The 19,628-nt window shown below is 37.6% G+C and overlaps 1 protein-coding gene across 1 annotated transcript in view; it reads left to right on the top strand.

The window, feature by feature from the left end:
- The window catches only part of MANBA (mannosidase beta), a 107,406-nt gene that overhangs the window by 67,996 nt on the left and 19,782 nt on the right, over positions 1 to 19,628 (top strand). The window contains 3 exon segments of the mRNA XM_021008374.2: positions 10,594 to 10,812; positions 14,583 to 14,685; positions 14,688 to 14,746. Of these exon segments, the coding sequence (XP_020864033.1) occupies positions 10,594 to 10,812; positions 14,583 to 14,685; positions 14,688 to 14,746 (381 nt within the window).

Genomic DNA, 19,628 nt, shown 5'->3' with positions numbered 1-19,628 from the left:
AACTAAAAAACTTAGAAAAGCAGCAAATCAAAAAACATAAAAATAGAAAATTCTAAATCCAAAACATAATTCAAAGCAAACAAACAAAAGACTTAGGAGCTGTTTTTTAAAAGAAATTAATGAAATTAATTAATCTGGTTTTAAATCTAATTGATCTAATTAATCTGATTTTAAAAAGAAAACCAAGTTGCTAACATAAAAAATGAGAAATGAGAATTGACTACAAATGAACAGGAAATAAAGGAAATTAATAGAAATTATTTTACCCAGATATAGGCTCAACAAAACTGATAAATGGCTTAATATTTACAAAAATGTGAAATCTTCAGATTAACAGAATAAAAGTGGAGATTTTTTAAATAACTCAATCTCAGATAAATTGAACAAGGAACTCCCAAATTAAAAAAAGCCCCAGGACAAGGTGGCTTTGCAAGTGAATTCTATGGAACATTCAATAAAAATCAGTTCCAATGTTACATAAATTATTTAGGACAAAAAAGGGGTAAGAAGGAATTTGTAGGAAGAGCAGCAACTTGTTTTATATAGGCTCAACTGGCCTTTTAAAAGGGTGGGGAGGCCATGTGGCTTCCTTGCCTTCAGAGGCATAAAAATTTCAACCTATGAGGAATTACTGTTCAGACTTTCATAAAGTGTTCCTCTTGCCCTGTGGGGAATGCCTTTTTGACATAGCATGGCTGGTTGTCATGGTGAATGCAGAGGATTATGGGAATAGCTGTTTTATCTGAATTACTATCTTTTTTAACCTTAGGAATTACATATTTTTTTATCTTTTTCTATTAAATGAAGTCATTTTTATTGCATTTTATAGTTCATAGGTGTCTCATTGCATTCTGACATTAAGCCTGAATCCTTGGACTGGCCTGTATTTGGCTGGCCAAGAATATTTGGCATGGTGGGCAGTGGAGGGTTTGAAATGGTTCTGTAATAAATTTATTGTTCAAGTGGAGAAGAGGTTTTGCAGAAGAATGGGAGCCTCAGGTGGTTGGATGGCCAGAGGTAGGACATTGCTGCAGTGTTATTTAGGGTGTGTGGGAAGCTGTCTCGTTGGAGTAAGAAAGAGAACTCTCCCATTTACTCTGTAAGGTTACTTCTTGCTTGCTTACCTTGACAAGAAAATGAAAAAAAGAAAAATGAAAAAAAAAAGTCAAGTATTCATGGCATTGACTGATGGTTTTAAAAAGAAAGCTGAAGATAAATTGTCCCTGTGTAATAGGGGGAGTTAGGGCAGCTAGGTGGTGCAGTGGTTAGTGTCAGGCTTGGAGTCTGGAAGACTCACCCTTTTGAGTTCAAACCTGATCTCAAATCCTTAATAGCTCTGTGACCCTGAGCAAGTCACTTCACTCTGTTTACCTCCTTTTCCTCATCTGTAAAATGAGCTGGAGAAGGAAATAGCAAATTACTCCAATATTTTTGCCAAGAAAACCCCAAATAGAATCACAAAGAGTCAGGCTGTACCAAAACAAATGAATTACAATTAGGCAATTAGAGGCAATTAGAGGCAAAGATGAATGAGCTTTTGGTCTTTAAGGACCATGTCCTAAAGGCAAGCGATGGGGGTGGGGGGTGGGGGGGTGGTAGCTTATGGCTCTAGTAATACCGCAGGTAAAAAGGGCCAAGTTACTAGGGGCTCCAGATGGAATGTCAGTCAGCTAGCCTTTATTAAATACCCACTATGGCAGGCACTGTTCCAAGGGAATATAAAGAAAGGGCAAAGAACCATATTTTATTTTCCTGCTCTCCTGGGCATTTAATGTATGATCCCGACCCAGAGGTTTCCTTGGAGAATATGAGATTGGATCTGGGAGGAAAGAGAATAGGAACAGGAGTAATAAGGATTGGAAAACCATTCCAGTGGTAAAGAAGCCTCCAGTATTCTCATGAATACCGCCATCTTATGAGAATCATAGGAACACCATTTTCTGTCGGGCAGTCAGAGGGTGGACAGGCCTTTACCACCAAGGAATGGGGCAGTTGCAGGAGAAATGTAAACAGCAAGCTAATGCATCATTTAGACCATGGCTACTAAAATTATTTAATGGGAGCAATTTTGATGGTTGCAACGTGCCATCTGCTTAGAGAGTTAGCAGAGAATTTACTCCTGAAAGCTGGCTAAATCAGTTAGAAAATCTAAATGTAGACTCCTTTTTTTTCCTCTTTTTTTTAGGTTCCTAAAAAGGAGAGTTTGCATTCTTGGCCCCATAGCCATTACTAGATCTGTTCCCTAGGTAGCATATTCCTTGGAGGGAAACAGCAAGAGGGAGGGGATGAAATTGAACTGAATTTGAGAACTCCTTACTCCCTATGCCTGCTTTGGATATAGTTAGATCCCACCTTTTGGGCAGAGAATCAGTCTTTAGGTGTGGGTCTTACCCTCCAGATCACCATAAAGGTCTGGGCCGCTAAAACTTTTGAAATTTGTTCCATAGATTGGGTCAACCCAACCAGCTCTCTTGAGTGAATACAGTTGTCTGCAGAAATGGCTGCCCAGGGGATGGTGAAAGGAAGCATGTTGTTGGGTTTGAGGGTGATGATATTCATTCCTTTAAGAAGCTTTAGACATGTATTTTGAGCATGAGGTAGGTTAATGATCAGTCTGTGGGAATTATAGTGAGATTGTATTGTGACATCTGAGACTAGGGAAGTGAGGGTCCTTTTGTCCTGTCACTCCCCTACCCTTGTCCTTCAAAGTCGTCGAGATATCCAGATTTGAAAGACTCTTGGGGATGAATGCTCTTGGGGCAAGGTCGATGGCAGGAGTGGGGAACCTGAGGTCTTGAGGCCACATGTGGCCCTCTGGGTCCTCAGGTGCAGCTGTTTGATTTAATCCAAACTTCATAGAACTAATCCCCTTAATAAAATGATTTTTTTGGTAAAACTTGGATTCAGTCAAAAGGCTGCACCCGATGACTTAGAAGGCCACATATGGCCTCGAGGCCTCAGGTTCCCCACTCCTGGTCCAAGGTTTCTCTAAGGCTTAGGGTATTCTGATTGCCAGAGTACAGCCATTCTGTCCTCTGTATGCCTGACAGTAGTTTAGAAGACCACAGAGGAGAGGAGTATCCTTCCTTGACTAGAGGTGAATGGAAGACCTCTTGTGCGGGTCTCATTTGTATTGGATAATGAGAGGAAATGTATTGTGGACATGGATATTGTGAGTTCTAGAAAATAAGCACTATATGGTTCCTTATGGTATACTCTCTCCTGCTTAATTTATTTATTTTTTTTTTTTAAGGCAGTTGGGGTTAAGTGACTTGCCCAGGGTCACACAGCTAGTAAGTGTGTCAAGTGTTTGGTGTGAGGCTAGATCTGAACTCAGATACTCCTGACTTCAGGGGCAGTGCTTTATCCACTGAGCCACCTAGCTGCCCCTCTCTCCCGCTTAATTTAAATAGGGCTAAATGGAGACTCCTTTCCCAGGTAGCTAAACAGTACTAGTTCCTGGGCATGTGTGTGAAAGCTATTTCCGTCCTAGTAATGGAGATGAAAGAGGCTGGAGTAGTATAAATTCTCTTTATAATAACTTTGTGTGGCTGATGAAGATGGCAGAAGATAGCCAGTGATCTATTTATTTATTCATTCATTTATTTATTTTTAAGGCATTTGTGGTTAAGTGACTTGCCCAGAGTCACACAGCTAGTAAGTGTCAAGTATTTTTTCTGAGGCCGGATTTGAACTCAGGTCCTCCTGACTTCAGGGCCGGTGCTCTTTCCACTGTACCACCTAGCTGCTCCTATGGGTACCTAGTGATTTAGAGCAAATTATGGGAGCTGAATAAAGTTGTGATGGTGATATCTTTGGCCATTCCTTACCTTATCAATATGTTAGACCTGGTACCCCAAACCCTGGTTTAATATTATAGAGTTTGTTGAACAGTGCATTTTTTTTCTCTCTTCCTGTGGCCAAGACCAGTTAGGAATAGTTTTGTTTTACCTGGGAAGGAGCTCAGTATACATTCACCATCCTTTCTTAGGGTTATTTAAATTCTCCTTGATATTGCCACAGTTTGGTGGGGAGTGAGGTCCTACTTCCTAAGAGCATTGATTTTGATCACTACGTTAATTATGTAATGTTGATTAGGTTAACTGAGACCACAGTGGCAAAGGAGTTAGATAGCATGGTGGTTCATATGAGAGACAAAGGATGGGAGATGAACCCTATGAAGATTCATGATCAAGTCTGTTCAGTTAAATTCAATGATACACTGGATGAGAAGAATCCAGATGACTACAGATGTAGTTTGTAATAAGTTCCTGGTGCTCCTCTGTTGTCTAAAAGGAAGCTCCTGTCTCCTGGGAGTTGTGGAGAAATGATAGCACATTTAGGACATAGAGGAGCCAAAACCTCATACAGACATTCCAGGAAAAAAATCTAAAAATGTACCTGAAGGAATAATTATTGAAAACAAAACAAAAGAGAAACTGCTATAAGCTCCTCCTTCAAGTCTAGGACTGTAGAAAAAGACTGTTAGAATCCTGTGGAAGCTTTGAGTAGAGACAAGACTGGCCAGGCAGAAGCCACAACATGGTGTAGGAATGCGTTAATCTCAAAAAGAAAATGGTGTGGTGAGGAGGAAAGGTCAGGAAAAGAGAAATTTTTTAAGGGTTTAAGGGGGAGGATTTAAGATAGAAAGCAGGATAGGTGAAGTAGTAGTTATAAGCAAAACAAACTCCAGCATTGGAGGGTTGGGGGATTATTAAAAAGAAAGAGAATAAAAGCCTATGATAGGGACAGGGCAAGGGGAAGAGAAGAGAGGGAACAGAATGGAAATAGGTTGCTTTAATTATAGATCACTAATATTAAGCATATTCCTCTTTCACCACCTTCTTCTTTATTAAGAAGAGGGTCAGGGGAAAAGAGAAGAAAAAGTACAAGAGGACAGGGTGGAGGAAGATATGTAATCCATGATAACCATGAACACTAATGGGATGAACTCATCTATAAAACAAAAGAGAATAGCAGAATAGATTAAAAAGCAGAATCTGATAGGGTGTTGTTTAAAAGAAACACATTTGAAACAAAAAGATTCACACAGTTAAAATTAGGGGTGAGAATAAAATCTCTTATGATTCAAGTGAACTAAAAAAAGGAAAATCATAATTTCAGAGAAAGAATTAGCAAAAGTAGACAATAAAAATAGGTAAGTAGGGACACTGTGGTATGTTTAAGGATTCCATAGATCAGGCCTACATAACCTGTGGCCCTTGGGCTGCTTGTGGCATGCCAAAGGATTTTGGGCAGCCCATGAACAAAGCCTCTACATTTTTGACGAGCTGCCCAAAATCCTTTGGCATGCTGCGAGTGGCCCATGGGCAATAAACAGTCCACAGGCTGCAGGTTGTGCAGGCCTGTCATAGATAATCAACCAGTATTAATCTTTATATATATATATATATATATGTGTGTGTGTGTGTGTGTGTATGTATATATATAATGTTATATATAATGTGTATTATTGTGTGTGTGTATATATTGTATGTGATATTTATATATATGTATATATGTATGTGTGTATATATATATGTATATATATATATATACCCTGAACAGCATAGCATCTAAATACTTCATACAAAGTTAGGGAAAAATAGAAAAAATATAACAGAGTGTACCCCTTTCAGACCTAGACAAAGCTAACAAAAAACAAGCATGAAAGAAGTTAGGAACCTGAGTAGAACATTAGAAGAATTAGAAATGATAAATCCCTGGTAATTACGGAATGGGATCGGAAAGGAGTTTACATATTTTTCATCTCTTCATGGCATCTTTGCAAAGATTGACCATGTGTTGGCACACATACCCACACCCACCCACACACAAACATTGCAAACAAATACAGGAAAACAGAACTATTAAAGATGTCCATTATTGACCACAGAGTAATAAAAATCATACTCAATAAAGACCCTTTGAGGAAAGGAATAAAAATTCATTGGAGAATAAATAATTTAATCCTAAAGATCCGTGGGTCACAGAACATATAATGGAAACAGTGGAAAATTTCAACAAAGAAAACAATGAAACAAGTATCAAAACTTAAGAAATGCAGCTGAAGCAGTGTTAGGGGAAAGTTTACTTCTGTAAAATGCTTCTGTCAATAAAAGAAAGAACAGATCCATGAACCTGGAAAGTAATTAAAGAAAAGAAATAGGAAAGCAGAAAATCAGAAGAACCTTAACAAAACACCAAAGTAGAAGTTCTGAAAAATCAAAGAGGAGTTGAACAAAATTAAATGCAAAACAGCTCGTTAATTGATAAGTAAAACCTAGAACTATTTTTTTGGAGGAAGTTAATACAATGGATACATAATTATTTAGAATACTTTTTTAAAAAGTAAACAAATTGTATCAAAAAGGAAAAAAGAGAATTCACATACGAACATGGGAAAGTAAATAATGAAGAACAAATGAAAATAAACAATCAGAAATTATTTTTCTCTGTTATATACTAAGAAAACTAAGTGAAATAGATTAATATTTACAATAATGATAATAATAATGATAATAAAATCCCCAGCTTAACAGAACTGGATTATTTAAATGACCAGTTTAGAAAAAAGAAATTGCATAAGCCATAATGAACTCAAAAAAACCCAAACCAAACCAAAAACCTTAGAACCAAATGAATTTACAAGTGAATTCTATCAAACATTTAGAGAACAATTTCAGTGTCACATACCCTGTTTGCAAAAATGGGAAAAGAAGAGATACTTCCAAGTTATTTCTATGTTGAAAATTTGTTCTTAATACCTGAATCAAGGAAGAAAACAAAGTAGAGAAAGATAACTACACATTAGGGGTTCTTAAAATTAATCTTAATCTCTCTCTTTCTCTCTCTCTCCCTCTCAGTCATGGATTTTTTTTTTAATGATTTGGTTAAGCCTGTGAACCCCTTCTCAGGAAGAAAAAGTTTAAATAGCTGAGTGAAATGGCAAATTTCAGTTAGAGGTTAGTGAAAAGAAAGATATGATTTTTTTCCCATCCAAGTTCATGAACCCCTTGAAATCTGTCTATGGACTCATTTGAGGGTCTGTAGAAAAGGTTGCGAACCTTTTCTATAGACCAGTATCCTCAATGAATGTCGATGTAAAAATATTAAACCATTAGTAGAGTGGTACAACAATATATTTTAAAGATTGTATGATGCATGACTAATGTGGAAATATATTTACTGTGATTATACATGTATAGCCTATATCAGATTGCTTGCAGTCTTGGGGAGGGGGAGGAAGAGGAAGGAGGGAGGGAGAAAAATTAGGAACTCAAAATCATATAAAAGTGAATGTTGAAAATTATCTTTACATTAATTGGAAAAAATAAAATACTATTAAGTGGGAAAAAAAGATTGTGTGTTTTGAACAGAGTAGATGCAGGTTTAATTCCATATAAGGACAACTCTGCAATAATTGATCTTAATTAATGGACAATATAATAAAAATCACATGATTATATCAATGCTGAGAGAGCCTTTGACAAAATCCAATACCCATTTCTATTAAAAACAAACAAATTAGTCAACAGGAATAAACGGACCTTTCCTTAATATAGTAAATAATATCTATCTAAAACCCAGAGCAAACATTTTATGTAAAGCAGAAAGACTAGCAGTCTTTCCAGTTAGATTAGGGGCAAATCAAGAATGTCCATTATTACCACTACTATTTCCCTAATTGTTAGCAATTTGGGGCATTTTTTCCTATGGTTTTTGATAGCTTGCCTTTCTTTATTTGAAGACCACCTGTTCACATCTTCTGGCCATCTACTTGTGACTGGCTCTTATTCTTATAAATTTCAATCAGTTTCTTATTCAGGTTCTCCTAGAAATCTTAGTGCAGCTTTTTTTTTTTTTAGGGTTAGGCAATGGGGTTAAGTGACTTGCCCAGGGTCACAGAGCTAGTAAGTGTTATGTTGTCAAATTTGAACTCAGGTCCTCCTGAATCCGGGGCTGGTGCTCCATCCACTGTACCACCTACCTGCCCTTTACTGCAGTTTTTAAGCTATTAAAGTTATAGAGGAAATTCCTGTTTCAGGTATAGGTCGAACTAGTTGGGTTCCTTCCAACTCTAAGATGCATATATGGATATGTGTATGTATGTGTGTGTATGATGTAAATAAGACAGGAAAAGTGTTTTGGAGCTAGGTTCTAGAAAACCTTGAATGCCTGGCTAAAGTGTCTTTATTTTATCCAATAGACCACGTAAGGTGTTTTGTGATCTTAACTTTATAATATTTCCATATAATGGGAACGTTACTCCTTTTCTCTAGAGGGAAGTATGAGGGTTAATTAATAATTATGTAATTTCAAGGAAGATTTTTTTTTTTACTGTGTTCTAAATATAGATGTGACTTTTTTCTCGTGGTCGCTGTTTCGACACCAATGAACAAGAGCAAATGACTTCCCTCTGCTGCCTTTTTCCCTCTGTAGAATGGGGATAATAATGTGTATTTCTCTAAGACTTATTGGCCTCCTTTGGATGTTATGAGTAGTATTTAGTGCTTGTAAGAGGACTTGTGGTTTGTAGAGTGCTTTGAAGAGAAATAGCACTAAAATACAGCATACAATCTTTTTTTCCCTACTTAATATGGTATTTTATTTTTTTTCCGATTACATGGAAAGATAGTTTTCAACATTCACTTTTATAAGATTTTGAGTTCCAAATTTTTTTCTTCCCTCCCTCCCCTCCCCTCTCCCCAAGACGGCAAGCAATCTGATATAGGCTATATGTGTACAGTCATATTAACCAGATTTCCACATTATTCACACAGCATACAATGCAATACTGCAAAGTCCTGGGTTTTAAAAGTAAGAAGACATGCTTGTTTGATCAGTTCTATTAATTACTTATCAATCCTTAGAATTAATTTCCTATTGCATAGCATGTTTCTTTTGTGTAATCTTTCTCAGAACTGTATCATATTGTCATCCCAGATCATCCATTATAAATATGGGATTTTGCATGGCATTGTTAAATGGAAATCTGAAAACCAGTGGAATTGGGGTGAAGTTAGCTGTTTAGTTTCGTTATCCAATGAGCAGGCACTCTTAGGTAGAGACTAGTTAATCACTTTCCTGGCTGGAATAAGCCCTTTTCATTTAACAACCCTTTTTAAAGTGCTACTCTGTACCAGGCACTGTTTTAGGCATTGGGGAATACAAAGAAAATAAGGAAGCAATCTTTGCTTGTCCTGGCACATAGTACACATCTATTAAATGCTTGTTGACTATTTGCCCTCAAGGAGCTTACATTCTACAAGAAGTAAGCAACATGCACATAAATGTGCCAATATAAAATGTATGTTATATATATATCCAGTTTCTACACATACAAAGTATATATATATATATATACACATACACACACACACACACATATATATACACACATATATGTATGGATACATATACACACATAAAATAATAAAAAAACATATACTTCAGTTGAGGTTTGAAAGATACTAGGTATTCCAAGAGGTGGAAGTGAGGAGGAAGTGTATTCCAGGCACCAGTTGGGAGAAATGAAGGTCATGGACAGGGAAACAGTGAGTAGGCAGTTTTGGCTGGAATATAATGTGTGAGGGGGAGTATTGTGAAGTCAACCTGGAGAGAAAGTCTGGAGGCAGATTGTAAAGGGCCTTAAAATGCCAGACAGAGGAGTTTGTATTTTGTCCCAAAGAACTACTAAAGCTTCTTGGGCAGGGGAGTGCCTTTGCTCAGGAATAGCAGTTTGCCAGCTGTGTAGACATTGGATTTGAGAGGGTAGAAAGTAGATCCAGGGAGACCAAGTAAAAGATTATCGTACAAGTCTAGGGAGAAGTGGTGAGGTCCTGAAATAAGGTAGTGACAGCAGGAGTGGAAGGGAAGAAGGGGGATGATTGTGAGAGATGTGGAGATAGAATTGACATGTCCTGGCAAATAAATATGAGGGGTGGAGGTAAGAAAGAATGAAGAACCTGCCATGACGTTATAAACCTGTTTCACTAGAAGTATGATGATACTCTCAATAGAAATAGGTAACAGGTAACTCAGGAAGATTCTGATTTTGCTTCCATTTTGGGCTTCTTATTTGAGGGGGCTAAAGGACACCCAATTGGAAACGTTCCATAGACAGGAGGTGATGTTGAACTGGAACTCCAGAATAGATGAGGACTGGATGTGTAGATCTGGGAGTCATCTGCATGGAGATAACTGGGGTATATCCAATCATGGATTTCAAAGAATGAAGGGCAATGAACAAGGTTGTGGGAATTGTTGTGCATTTTCATGTTAGTGAAAATAATCAGTCAGTAAGTATTAAGTATCATCTGTATGTCAGGAAATTTGCTAAGGGCCCGGGAGGGAAAGACAAAGTGAGTCAGTCCCTGCCCCTTAGGTGCTTACATTTTACCTTAGTGAAGGGGTGGGGCATATAAATCAGATATATTGCAACAAGAAAATTGTCTTATTTCAAAATCAATTGCTTGTCATTCTAGTGGAAGATAGTTTAGTTTAAGGCAGGAAACTGATTTGGGGTTTTCATTTTCCAAATGAAAGTTTGACTCTTTAAACCCTTATTTGATTTGATTTATTTTAATATAGGAGGACCAGACTCGTCCTTATGTTGCATCTAGCCCCACAAATGGAGCAGAATCCATAGCTGAAGGCTGGCTTTCCCGCAAACCTTATGACACCCATTTTGGTGATGTACATTTTTATGACTATTACAGTGACTGCTGGAACTGGAGAGTGTTTCCTAAAGCTCGATTTGTTTCTGAATATGGATATCAATCCTGGCCTTCCTTCAGTACATTGGAAAAGGTAAACCTGTGTTTCATTTTTCTCTTGCATCAGAGAGTCAGAGTGATAGGACTTGGAGCACAAAAGACACTGGCCAATGGATGACATAGCATGTTCACTTTCTTACATAAAGTAAGTATTAGGGAAAGAAATAAGAGAAGAGATAATTTTTTTACATTATCATGTAAGGTAAATCTCCTCTAAATAGTATTCTTTGAATTCATTCAGCATACATTTATTAAATGCTACTGTTGACTTTATTTTTGCTGTCAATTATGTACCTTCAATATTGTTTCCTTTTACTTATTATGCATGGAAACATTATTTTTCCTTTGAATTATTTACTTATTTTGATATCTAAAGAGCCACTGATTACTCAGGTCAAACTTATCACGTTACAGAAATTATTTAGATTAACCACCTACTATAAACATATTTTCTTTCTCTTATATTTGGTCTTGCCCATATAATAAAGATTTGGTTAGCTTAACTCAGTAAGAAGAAGGTGTGTGGGCTAAGTGAATATTTCTTATGTTTTTATTTCATATTGTCAGACTCTTTTAGGTCTGTTTTAGACATTGTGGTTGGTTTGCAAGTAATATTTTCTGTATAAATTTAACTTTCTGGCTCCAAAGACTTTCAGAATTGTAGGATCATAGCTCTGAAACTAGAAGAAATCTTAAAGGTATCTAGTCCATCTCACCTCACCCCACCATTGTTTTACAGATGAGCAATCTGAAGCCCAGAGAGGATAATTCACTTGTCCAAAGTCACACTAATATAAAATATCAAAGGTAGGGTTTGACCCCAAGTCCTCAGACTCCACAGCCAGTATTCTTTTTTTTTTCTTCTTTTTTTGGTGAGGCGACTGGGGTTAAGTGACTTGCGCAGGGTCACACAGCTAGTAACTGTTACCTGTCCGAGGCTGGATTTGAACTCAGGTGCTCCTTACTCCAAGGCCAGAGCTCTATTCACTGTGCCATCTAGCTGCCCCACAGTATTCTTTCCTTTGTATCACATGTGTTTATTCCTGATAGTAGTCTGATTATATAAACAGGGATAGGAATAAAGATGAACACTGAACCTATGAGTTCATATACAGAGTTTTTGAGTGTGTGTAACTGGCTCTATATGAACCACCACTCTTGGTCACAATCCTGTGGAAAGGTGTGATTGTGTTTTGCAGAGTGATATGTACAAAATCTCTCAGATGTTCTGGGAAATAAATGCACCAAACCTCCACCCTTCAGCTTGCTGCTTGACAGTTACCTTTTCCATTCTCTGTCTGGGTTTAAAGGCTAGCTGTCTAGGCATGAATGGGAATTGCCTCAGAAAGTACTTTAAAATGCAAGATATTTCTCATAAATTCATTAGCTTTGGGCTTCCAATGCAATAAAACCAAGGACATTTTTTTCCTATAAGTTTTTCCTTTTCTTTGAGTCTCAAATCCTTATCTCATAGTCTAGACAACCATCATTGTTGCTGGCTCTATAACTTATTAATAGTGGCAAATGATAGAAAGACAGATAAATATTTCAGCAGTGTATTAGAAGTGAGAATTTTGCAGCTAGAGTCACTTCAGAAGCAAGGAAAAGAAGTTGTCAATTGGACTTTTCTCCCAAGGGCTATAGCTGCCAACACTTCCAAAATACTGGAACCATGGTCCAACAATTCGCCTTCTATGGAATCACTCAATTTGAAGAGACTGTTGCGACCCTCTGATAATACATCAGATGTCGTATCAGCCATCTCGTCATACAGATAACGTACTCAACACCACCTTTCTGGGCCAGCTTTTCACTTTTGGACAGTTCTCATCATTAGGAAGTTTTTCTTGGCGTCAGGCCCAAGATGACCTCTGTGCTTCTGGTTCTGGCCCTCTGGGGCCCCATCACCACTTCTCCTGTATTTGTAGACAGCTCTCATATCTACTCTTGAGATGTCTCTTCTCCGGGCCCAGTTCTCTCAAGAGATCATCTCTCAGGATGGCAGTTTTTGTCTCTTAGTTCCCCAAAGAAATTCTCTTCTCTACAGAATAAATTAAACTTATTTTTCTCAGAATGTATCTTCAGACTTCCAAAGATAATGGTTTATTCTCCAAGTCACTTGAAGACTTGTTGTCTCATGGCACCTAACCTGTAGTCACTTACCAGATTCTTTCTGCCATGACAGTGAACTACTTCAGTCTGTCACAAACATTGTCTCTGTGACAGTTAGTTTGCCAAATCTGCTCGAGAAACGTGGTCTTAGTCCTTTCTTGTTGCTTCACACAGACTCCTCCAAAGATGAGAGTTCACAGTCAGTCCTCAAGATTTTCCCCTCTATATTAAAGGTGTAGTAACAGTGTCCAAGGGGCAGCTAGGTGGTGCAGTGGATAAAATGCCAGGCCAGGAGTCAGGAGGTCAGTGTTTGTCTTCCTCAGTTTAAATCTGGCCTCAGACATTTACAAGCTGTGTGACCCTGGGCAAGTCTCTTAATCTTGTTTGCCTCAGTTTCTTCATCTGAAAAATGAGCTGGAGAAGGAAATGGCAAACCACTTTAGTATCTTTGCCAAGAAAAACCCCAAATGGGGTCATGAAGAGTCAGATACAACTGAAATAACTGAACAACAACAACAGTTTTCCAAAGTCTCTGTGACAGGGTCTAGAAGGACCAGAATTTAAGAATATCTTGAAGGACAAGACCAGCTTTGTCAGTTGACATGGTGTGGTTTTTTTCTCATAAAGGAGAGAAAATGGATGTAGGAAGAAAAAAATTTTCAAAGTAAAATTACAATATCTGGAGAAATCACAATAAATTACAAAATAATCTTTTGCACCAGAAAAGCTGGTTCTCCAGGTTCTTCTTTTATCCATCTGTCCATTTGCCTCTATCTCTTACCCTCTTATTGTGGGTCTTACCCAGGGCCTTGTCGTGGGCCCGAGTCTTTTCTCTCTCTCTCTCTCTCTCTCTCTCTCTCTCTCTCTCTCTCTCTCTATATATATATATATATATATATATATATATGCACTGACCTAGGATCTCACCATCTCCAGTGGATTCAACTATCATTGTTATGCAAATCAGACCCAAATGTACATAGCCAGCCCTGATTTCTGTTGCAAACTCCTGTCATGTTTTATCAATACCTGCTGGATGTTTCTTCCTTGCTATCATTTATGCATTTCCCACTCAACATGTCCAAAGTAGAACTTATTATCTTTTCCTCACCTTTGTAACTTCAAGAGTAAATTGTTAAAACTTTGGTGAAAAGAAAGAATTAGGATAGAACAGATGAGCAAACTCAGTGACATTACCATTTTGATAGTAGAATTTTGTCTGCGTTCCAGATTTTGTGACCAATTTCACCTGTACATAGATTCCCATTCATTTTTATCATAATGAATTCCCATTCACTGTGAGACTCCTTTAGCCTAAATAAACAAACTAAGATTTTGAAAAGGACAATAATTAAACAACCAGGGAATTTTAGCAGATTTTAGCAAAGCATTGATTTGGACAGAAGCACTTTTCCAGAATCCTGCAAAGAAGGATTTGGGCACCCTAGCCTGGTTTCACCAATACTGGTTTTCAGTATCCTGAATAGCAACTTGATTTAGGCTAGTCCATTACTGATAAGGATGTGGGATGGGAAAATTGAAAGCATTTGTGAAAATGTCACCACAAAGAGCACATATAAACATCTTCTGCAGTGTTGTAGGGTGTTTTCTAAAGTCATTATCCTCAGCCTGTAGAGAAGTATTTTTTGTTGCCATGGCTCCATTTTCATCTCTTCCTTTGTTTCTAAAAAGGTCTCCTCTGCTGAAGATTGGTCTTACAATAGTAGTTTTTCATTGCATCGACAGCATCATAAAAATGGTAATACTGAGATGCTTGATCAGGCTGATAATCATTTCAGCTTCCTCAAAACTCGGATCCATTGGTTATGTTCAAAGACACACTCTACCTTACACAGGTGAGGCTTTCCTATTCACTTGCGTTGAACAAAGAGGAAATAGAGGAATGTTTGACAACTGATCTCTTTTGGTTTATGGGTTTCTATGCACTTCAGTTCAAATGATTAGTGATTCCTCAGACTGATTGGAGAATGGTAAAAATATCTGGGCTGTACAGTAAGAATTTTTTTCTAGAAGCTTTTGCCTTGCTTATGTTCTCACATAGGGAGAACTGGCTGTAGCAACCTGACAGATCTGGAAGAGTATTTCAGCCATTTTGCTGTGTCTGAGATAAAAACTCAGAGTTGGTTTTAATTTTAATTTTGTTTTTGGTGATTTGGATCAATCTTTCATGTGTTGGTTAATAGCTTCCAATTTTCTCTTGAGAACTATTCATTCATATCTTTTGATTCTTTATCAGTTCAGACATAGCAGTCATTCTTATGTGTTTACATTAATTCCCTATATATCTTGGATATCAGACCCTTATCAGAGATATATAATGCAAAGATTTTTTTCCCCAGATGACCACTTGCATTTTTATCCTAATTGCATTGATTTTGTTAGTATAAAAGCTTTTCAGTTTTACATAATTGAAGTGATCTGTTTTTCTTTTGTGTTTATTTCTGTCCTTTATTTTAGTTCCAGATTTCCCCTTTGCCATAGTTGTGAAAGGAATGAGATCTGGTTGTGTTATTATTTTACTAATGGTTTTACAAACTTTACCATTCAGGTTGTGTATACATCCTTTAATATTCATGTTGGTGTGAGATATTCATCACATGCCATACTTTATGATATATTACTCAAGGGGTAAAAGAACTGAGTTACTTCTATCAGTTTCAATGTTATGACCTTTAAAGAACTTACCTTTATCTCCCTTTATTTTTTTCTTGTGCCAGCTCGTATAGAGACACCTTTTCATGGGGGAAGCAATGTCAGAAGGAAGCATCCATGGCCTAATAAGAGTTAGCCTGTTCTCCAAATCCCATGACCTTGGTCTTTTCCTTTCCTTCCCTCCCAGTCTTTGGCCCAAAGGCCAGGCCGTTTGTTCCTTAGCACTGCACTTCCCCCTAGCACTTTGGATGCTGCCTACCCCTAGAAATTCACTGCCCCTTTTCCAGGGGGTGGAAATCTGCCCTGGGCAGTATGACAGTCTCACACAGAAGGCAGCCTCCCATGGCACAAATTTTTACCAAACTAAGCTCATCCTGGTGCCCATCACTCCCCGCAAGCTCATACCTTCTCTTCTATAAGAATGTTCTTCAAGCCATTGCTCAGCAATCAAGGGTCATGAGCAGGCAGTTTTCAGAAGAAGAAATCAAAGCTTTTAATAGTCATATGAAAAAATGCTCTAAATCACTATTGATTAGAGATAGATGAATGAAAACAACTCAAAGGTGCCACCTCTCACCTGTAAGATTGGCTGACATGACAGAAAAGAAAAATGACAAATTCTGGAGATGTGGAAAAATTGGGACAGTAATGCGCTGATGGTAGAGTTGTGAACTGATCCAGTCATTCTGGGGAGCGACTTGGAACTTTGCTCTAAAGGCTATAAAACTGTGCAGACCCTTTGACCCAGGAATACCACTACTAGCTCTGCATTCCAAAGAGATCAAAGAAAAGGGGAGAGGACCTGTATGTACAAAAATATTTATAGCCACTCTTTTTGTGGTTGCGAAGAATTAGAAATTGAAGGGAGGCTCGTCAACTAGGAAATGGTTAAACATGTTTTATGTGATTGTGATGGAACACTATTGTGCTATAAGAAATGACGGGGGAGATGGTTTCAGAAAAACTTGGGAAGAACTATATGAACTGATGTGAAGTGAAGTGAGCAGAACCAGAAAAATCCTTGTATACAGTGACAAGAGCATTGTAATGATGATCAACTGTGAAACACTTATCTACTCTGATCAATATAACAGTTCTGAAGAACTCATGATGCAAAACACTATACACTTCCAAAGAAGAGAACTGATAAATTTTGAGTGCGGTGTGAAATATAGTTTTTTCACTTTCATATGCAAAATTCCTATTCAGCTATTCCCTCCATTAAAAAAACAAAAACATTGATTCATTGGGACAGAGTGTATGGGGTTAGTGTGGAGGATATGTTTATGGTAACTTAGTTCAATTCTTACACCTGAGTTAGTTCCCCTGAAATTGTTATACTCTTGGGTCCTTTTTATGCCATGATGGTTCTTCTTTGTTCTCTATTTTATTCCACACCTCAGTCTTTTTTTTCCCCTTTTAATCTTTAAACGTGAGCTAGTTAATTTCATTACCTCCTCTTTTCTTGTATACTTTGCTTTGCTTGTATTTGGGGTATTTGCAAATTAAATAACATAAAGTGCTTCTCTGTATTAATTTCCTTTAGTGTTTGTATATAGTCATTGACAGAGAAATGTCTATTTTTTACATTTGTTCTTTTCTTAGTGTGAGCCTTTTTAGATGTTTTTCAGACTATTTTACTTCGATCATTTCACAGAGCTGTTAGAACTCTGTGTGTTACTTTATTCTGGTTTAACAGTCCCACACAGGAGGTAGCTTTTATTTAGGGAGAGAAGGAAAGGGAAAGACCCAGGCCATGTGATTTGGAGAACAGGCTAATCCTATTAGGCCATAGCTGCTTCCTTCTGACATTGCTTCCCCCAAGAAATGGTGTCTCTATAGGAGGTGGAACAGGAGAAAAATAAAAGGAGGATCAGGTAAGATCTTCGAAGGTCATAACAGCGAAATTGATAGAAGGGGCTTAATACAAATTATCCAGTATGATCAGTCAGGGTTGACAGAATCAGTTGTTCTTTCCTGAATTTATTAGCATTGTTTCCAACATAATTAGAAACCTGATTTACAAATGGAATTATTTTCGATGGGTATTGGGTGGTTACTTCCCAGAAAATTGGCAACATAATAACAACAAATGTTGGCTCTAAATTAGAATCAGTAATGATACCTTGGAACTCTTATGTTTGCTAGGTTTACTCTGAACTGTCTGGGTTGAAAACAAGTAGTATGATGACTTTTAAAAGTCACCACTTTAATTGGCTGGGTGACATAAAATGGAAGCTGATACCTATTTTTCTCTTATTAATGGAATTTTAAATCTTTTTTCATCTGTACCCCCAAAATGAAATCCTCCCCTAGCTCACTTTCATGGATTTCATTAGGTCTCACCTTGTGGCTGTAGTTACCACCCTTACCCTCAAGATAACCATGAGACTTTGGACAAGGCAGTTAACCACAAAATGGAGATCATATGGTCTTAGATACAGAGCTGGAAAAGGTCAGAAGGCACCTTGTTTGGCCTTTTCTCTCTACAAATGAGGGACCCAGACAGGTTAAGGACAACTAGAAAGTGGCAGAGCTGTGATTGGAACCCAGGTTAATTGCAAATCCAACCTTCTTTCCACTGAACCATCCTTCTTCACAGGGCTGTTGTAAAAAATAAGTAAATAAAAGCATTTTGTAATCCTTAAAAAAGGATTCAAATATGAATTGTTACTGTGTCCATGGTACATTTGTATTTCTGTGATGAAGACTACAGACAGCTTGGTACAGTGGGAAATGTGCTGGATTTGGGATCTGAGGACCTAGGTTTGAATCCCAGCTCTATCACCTCCTCACTGTGTGATCTTGGATAAATGTAACTTCTCTGGGTCTTAGCTTCCTTATCTGTAAAATAGGAGGATTAGCTTTGATGGCCTCTAAGGGGTCCCTTCTGTCTCTAACTTATGCCCCAATAAAGCTAGTATGCTTCTCTGCCACACTTAGAGGCACCCTCCCACTGCAAAAAAACTTTTTCTACACCAAGCTTATTCCAGTCCATATCTCACATCTCATGCTTATTCCTCTTTTCCTATAAGAATGTTCTTCAGGGCCACTTTAACCCTTCCTTATTGGACAAGACTCATTCTTTGCTCAAGGACACCATGGTCCCTCCCACTTGTATCTTATTTTTTCTTCTAGCCATTAGCTTCTTCCCAAGCTCATAGTTAATGTTGTAGACATTTCTATATATTTTTTTGATTTTATTTTAATTTTAGTTCCATATTCTCACTCTCCTACTTCCCTCTCCCCTCCTTTGAAAAAACAAGAAAACCAAAATTCATTACAAATGTATAGTTAAGCAAAACCTAGTCCCATGTTAGCCATGTCAGAATTTGCCTTAATCTGTACTTTTGGGTCCAATCTGCACTTCTGAGTCCAACTTTTGAGTTTCATCATGAGTCTTCTGGCACTATGGTTGATCTTTGTGTTGCTCACAGGTCCAAAACCTTTCAGAGTTGTTTTACTTATAGCATTGTTGTAATTGTGCACATTCTTTTCCGGGTTCTGCTCACTTCACTCTGCATCAGTTCATGAAAGTCTTAGAAGAAGCATTTCTACAATCTGTCTAGGCAGCTTGAATTAGAGTAGCTGACTCCCACACTAATTCTAAAATCGAGATTCCCTGTTATAATATCCTTCAGCCTAAACTTGGAGAATAACATAGCTCAGTTCTTGGGCTGAGTTGGAGTCTTCAGTCTTCACTTATGTTATGAAGTATCAGAGAGCCTTCACACCCTCTTCAGTTCACTTCAAGGGTCATGCCTCTGTCAGTATCAACCTATTTACGAAAAAAGAAACATCAAGTTCATAAAATTATATAGAATCATAAAACGTAAAAGTTGAGAGGGAGCTTTGAAGTCATCTATTAACAACCCTCTCCAAATCATCAGTCATGCTGGCGTGGCCAGGAAGAACTTATCCAACCTCTGCTTTGAAGACCTCAAGTTATATGTAAAACCTTTAATTTTATGTAATCAGTATTGTTCATTTTATATTCTGTGATTCTGTTTCTTGTTTGGTCATGAAATCTTCCCTCATCCATAGATCCAAAAGGTAACTTCCCTG

Source organism: Phascolarctos cinereus, unplaced genomic scaffold (genome assembly GCF_003287225.1).
Source record: "Phascolarctos cinereus isolate Bilbo 61053 unplaced genomic scaffold, phaCin_HiC Scaffold_9;HRSCAF=440, whole genome shotgun sequence".
In the NCBI taxonomy this organism is placed as follows: Eukaryota; Metazoa; Chordata; class Mammalia; order Diprotodontia; family Phascolarctidae; genus Phascolarctos; species Phascolarctos cinereus.
This window is presented reverse-complemented; position numbering and strand designations above follow the sequence as displayed.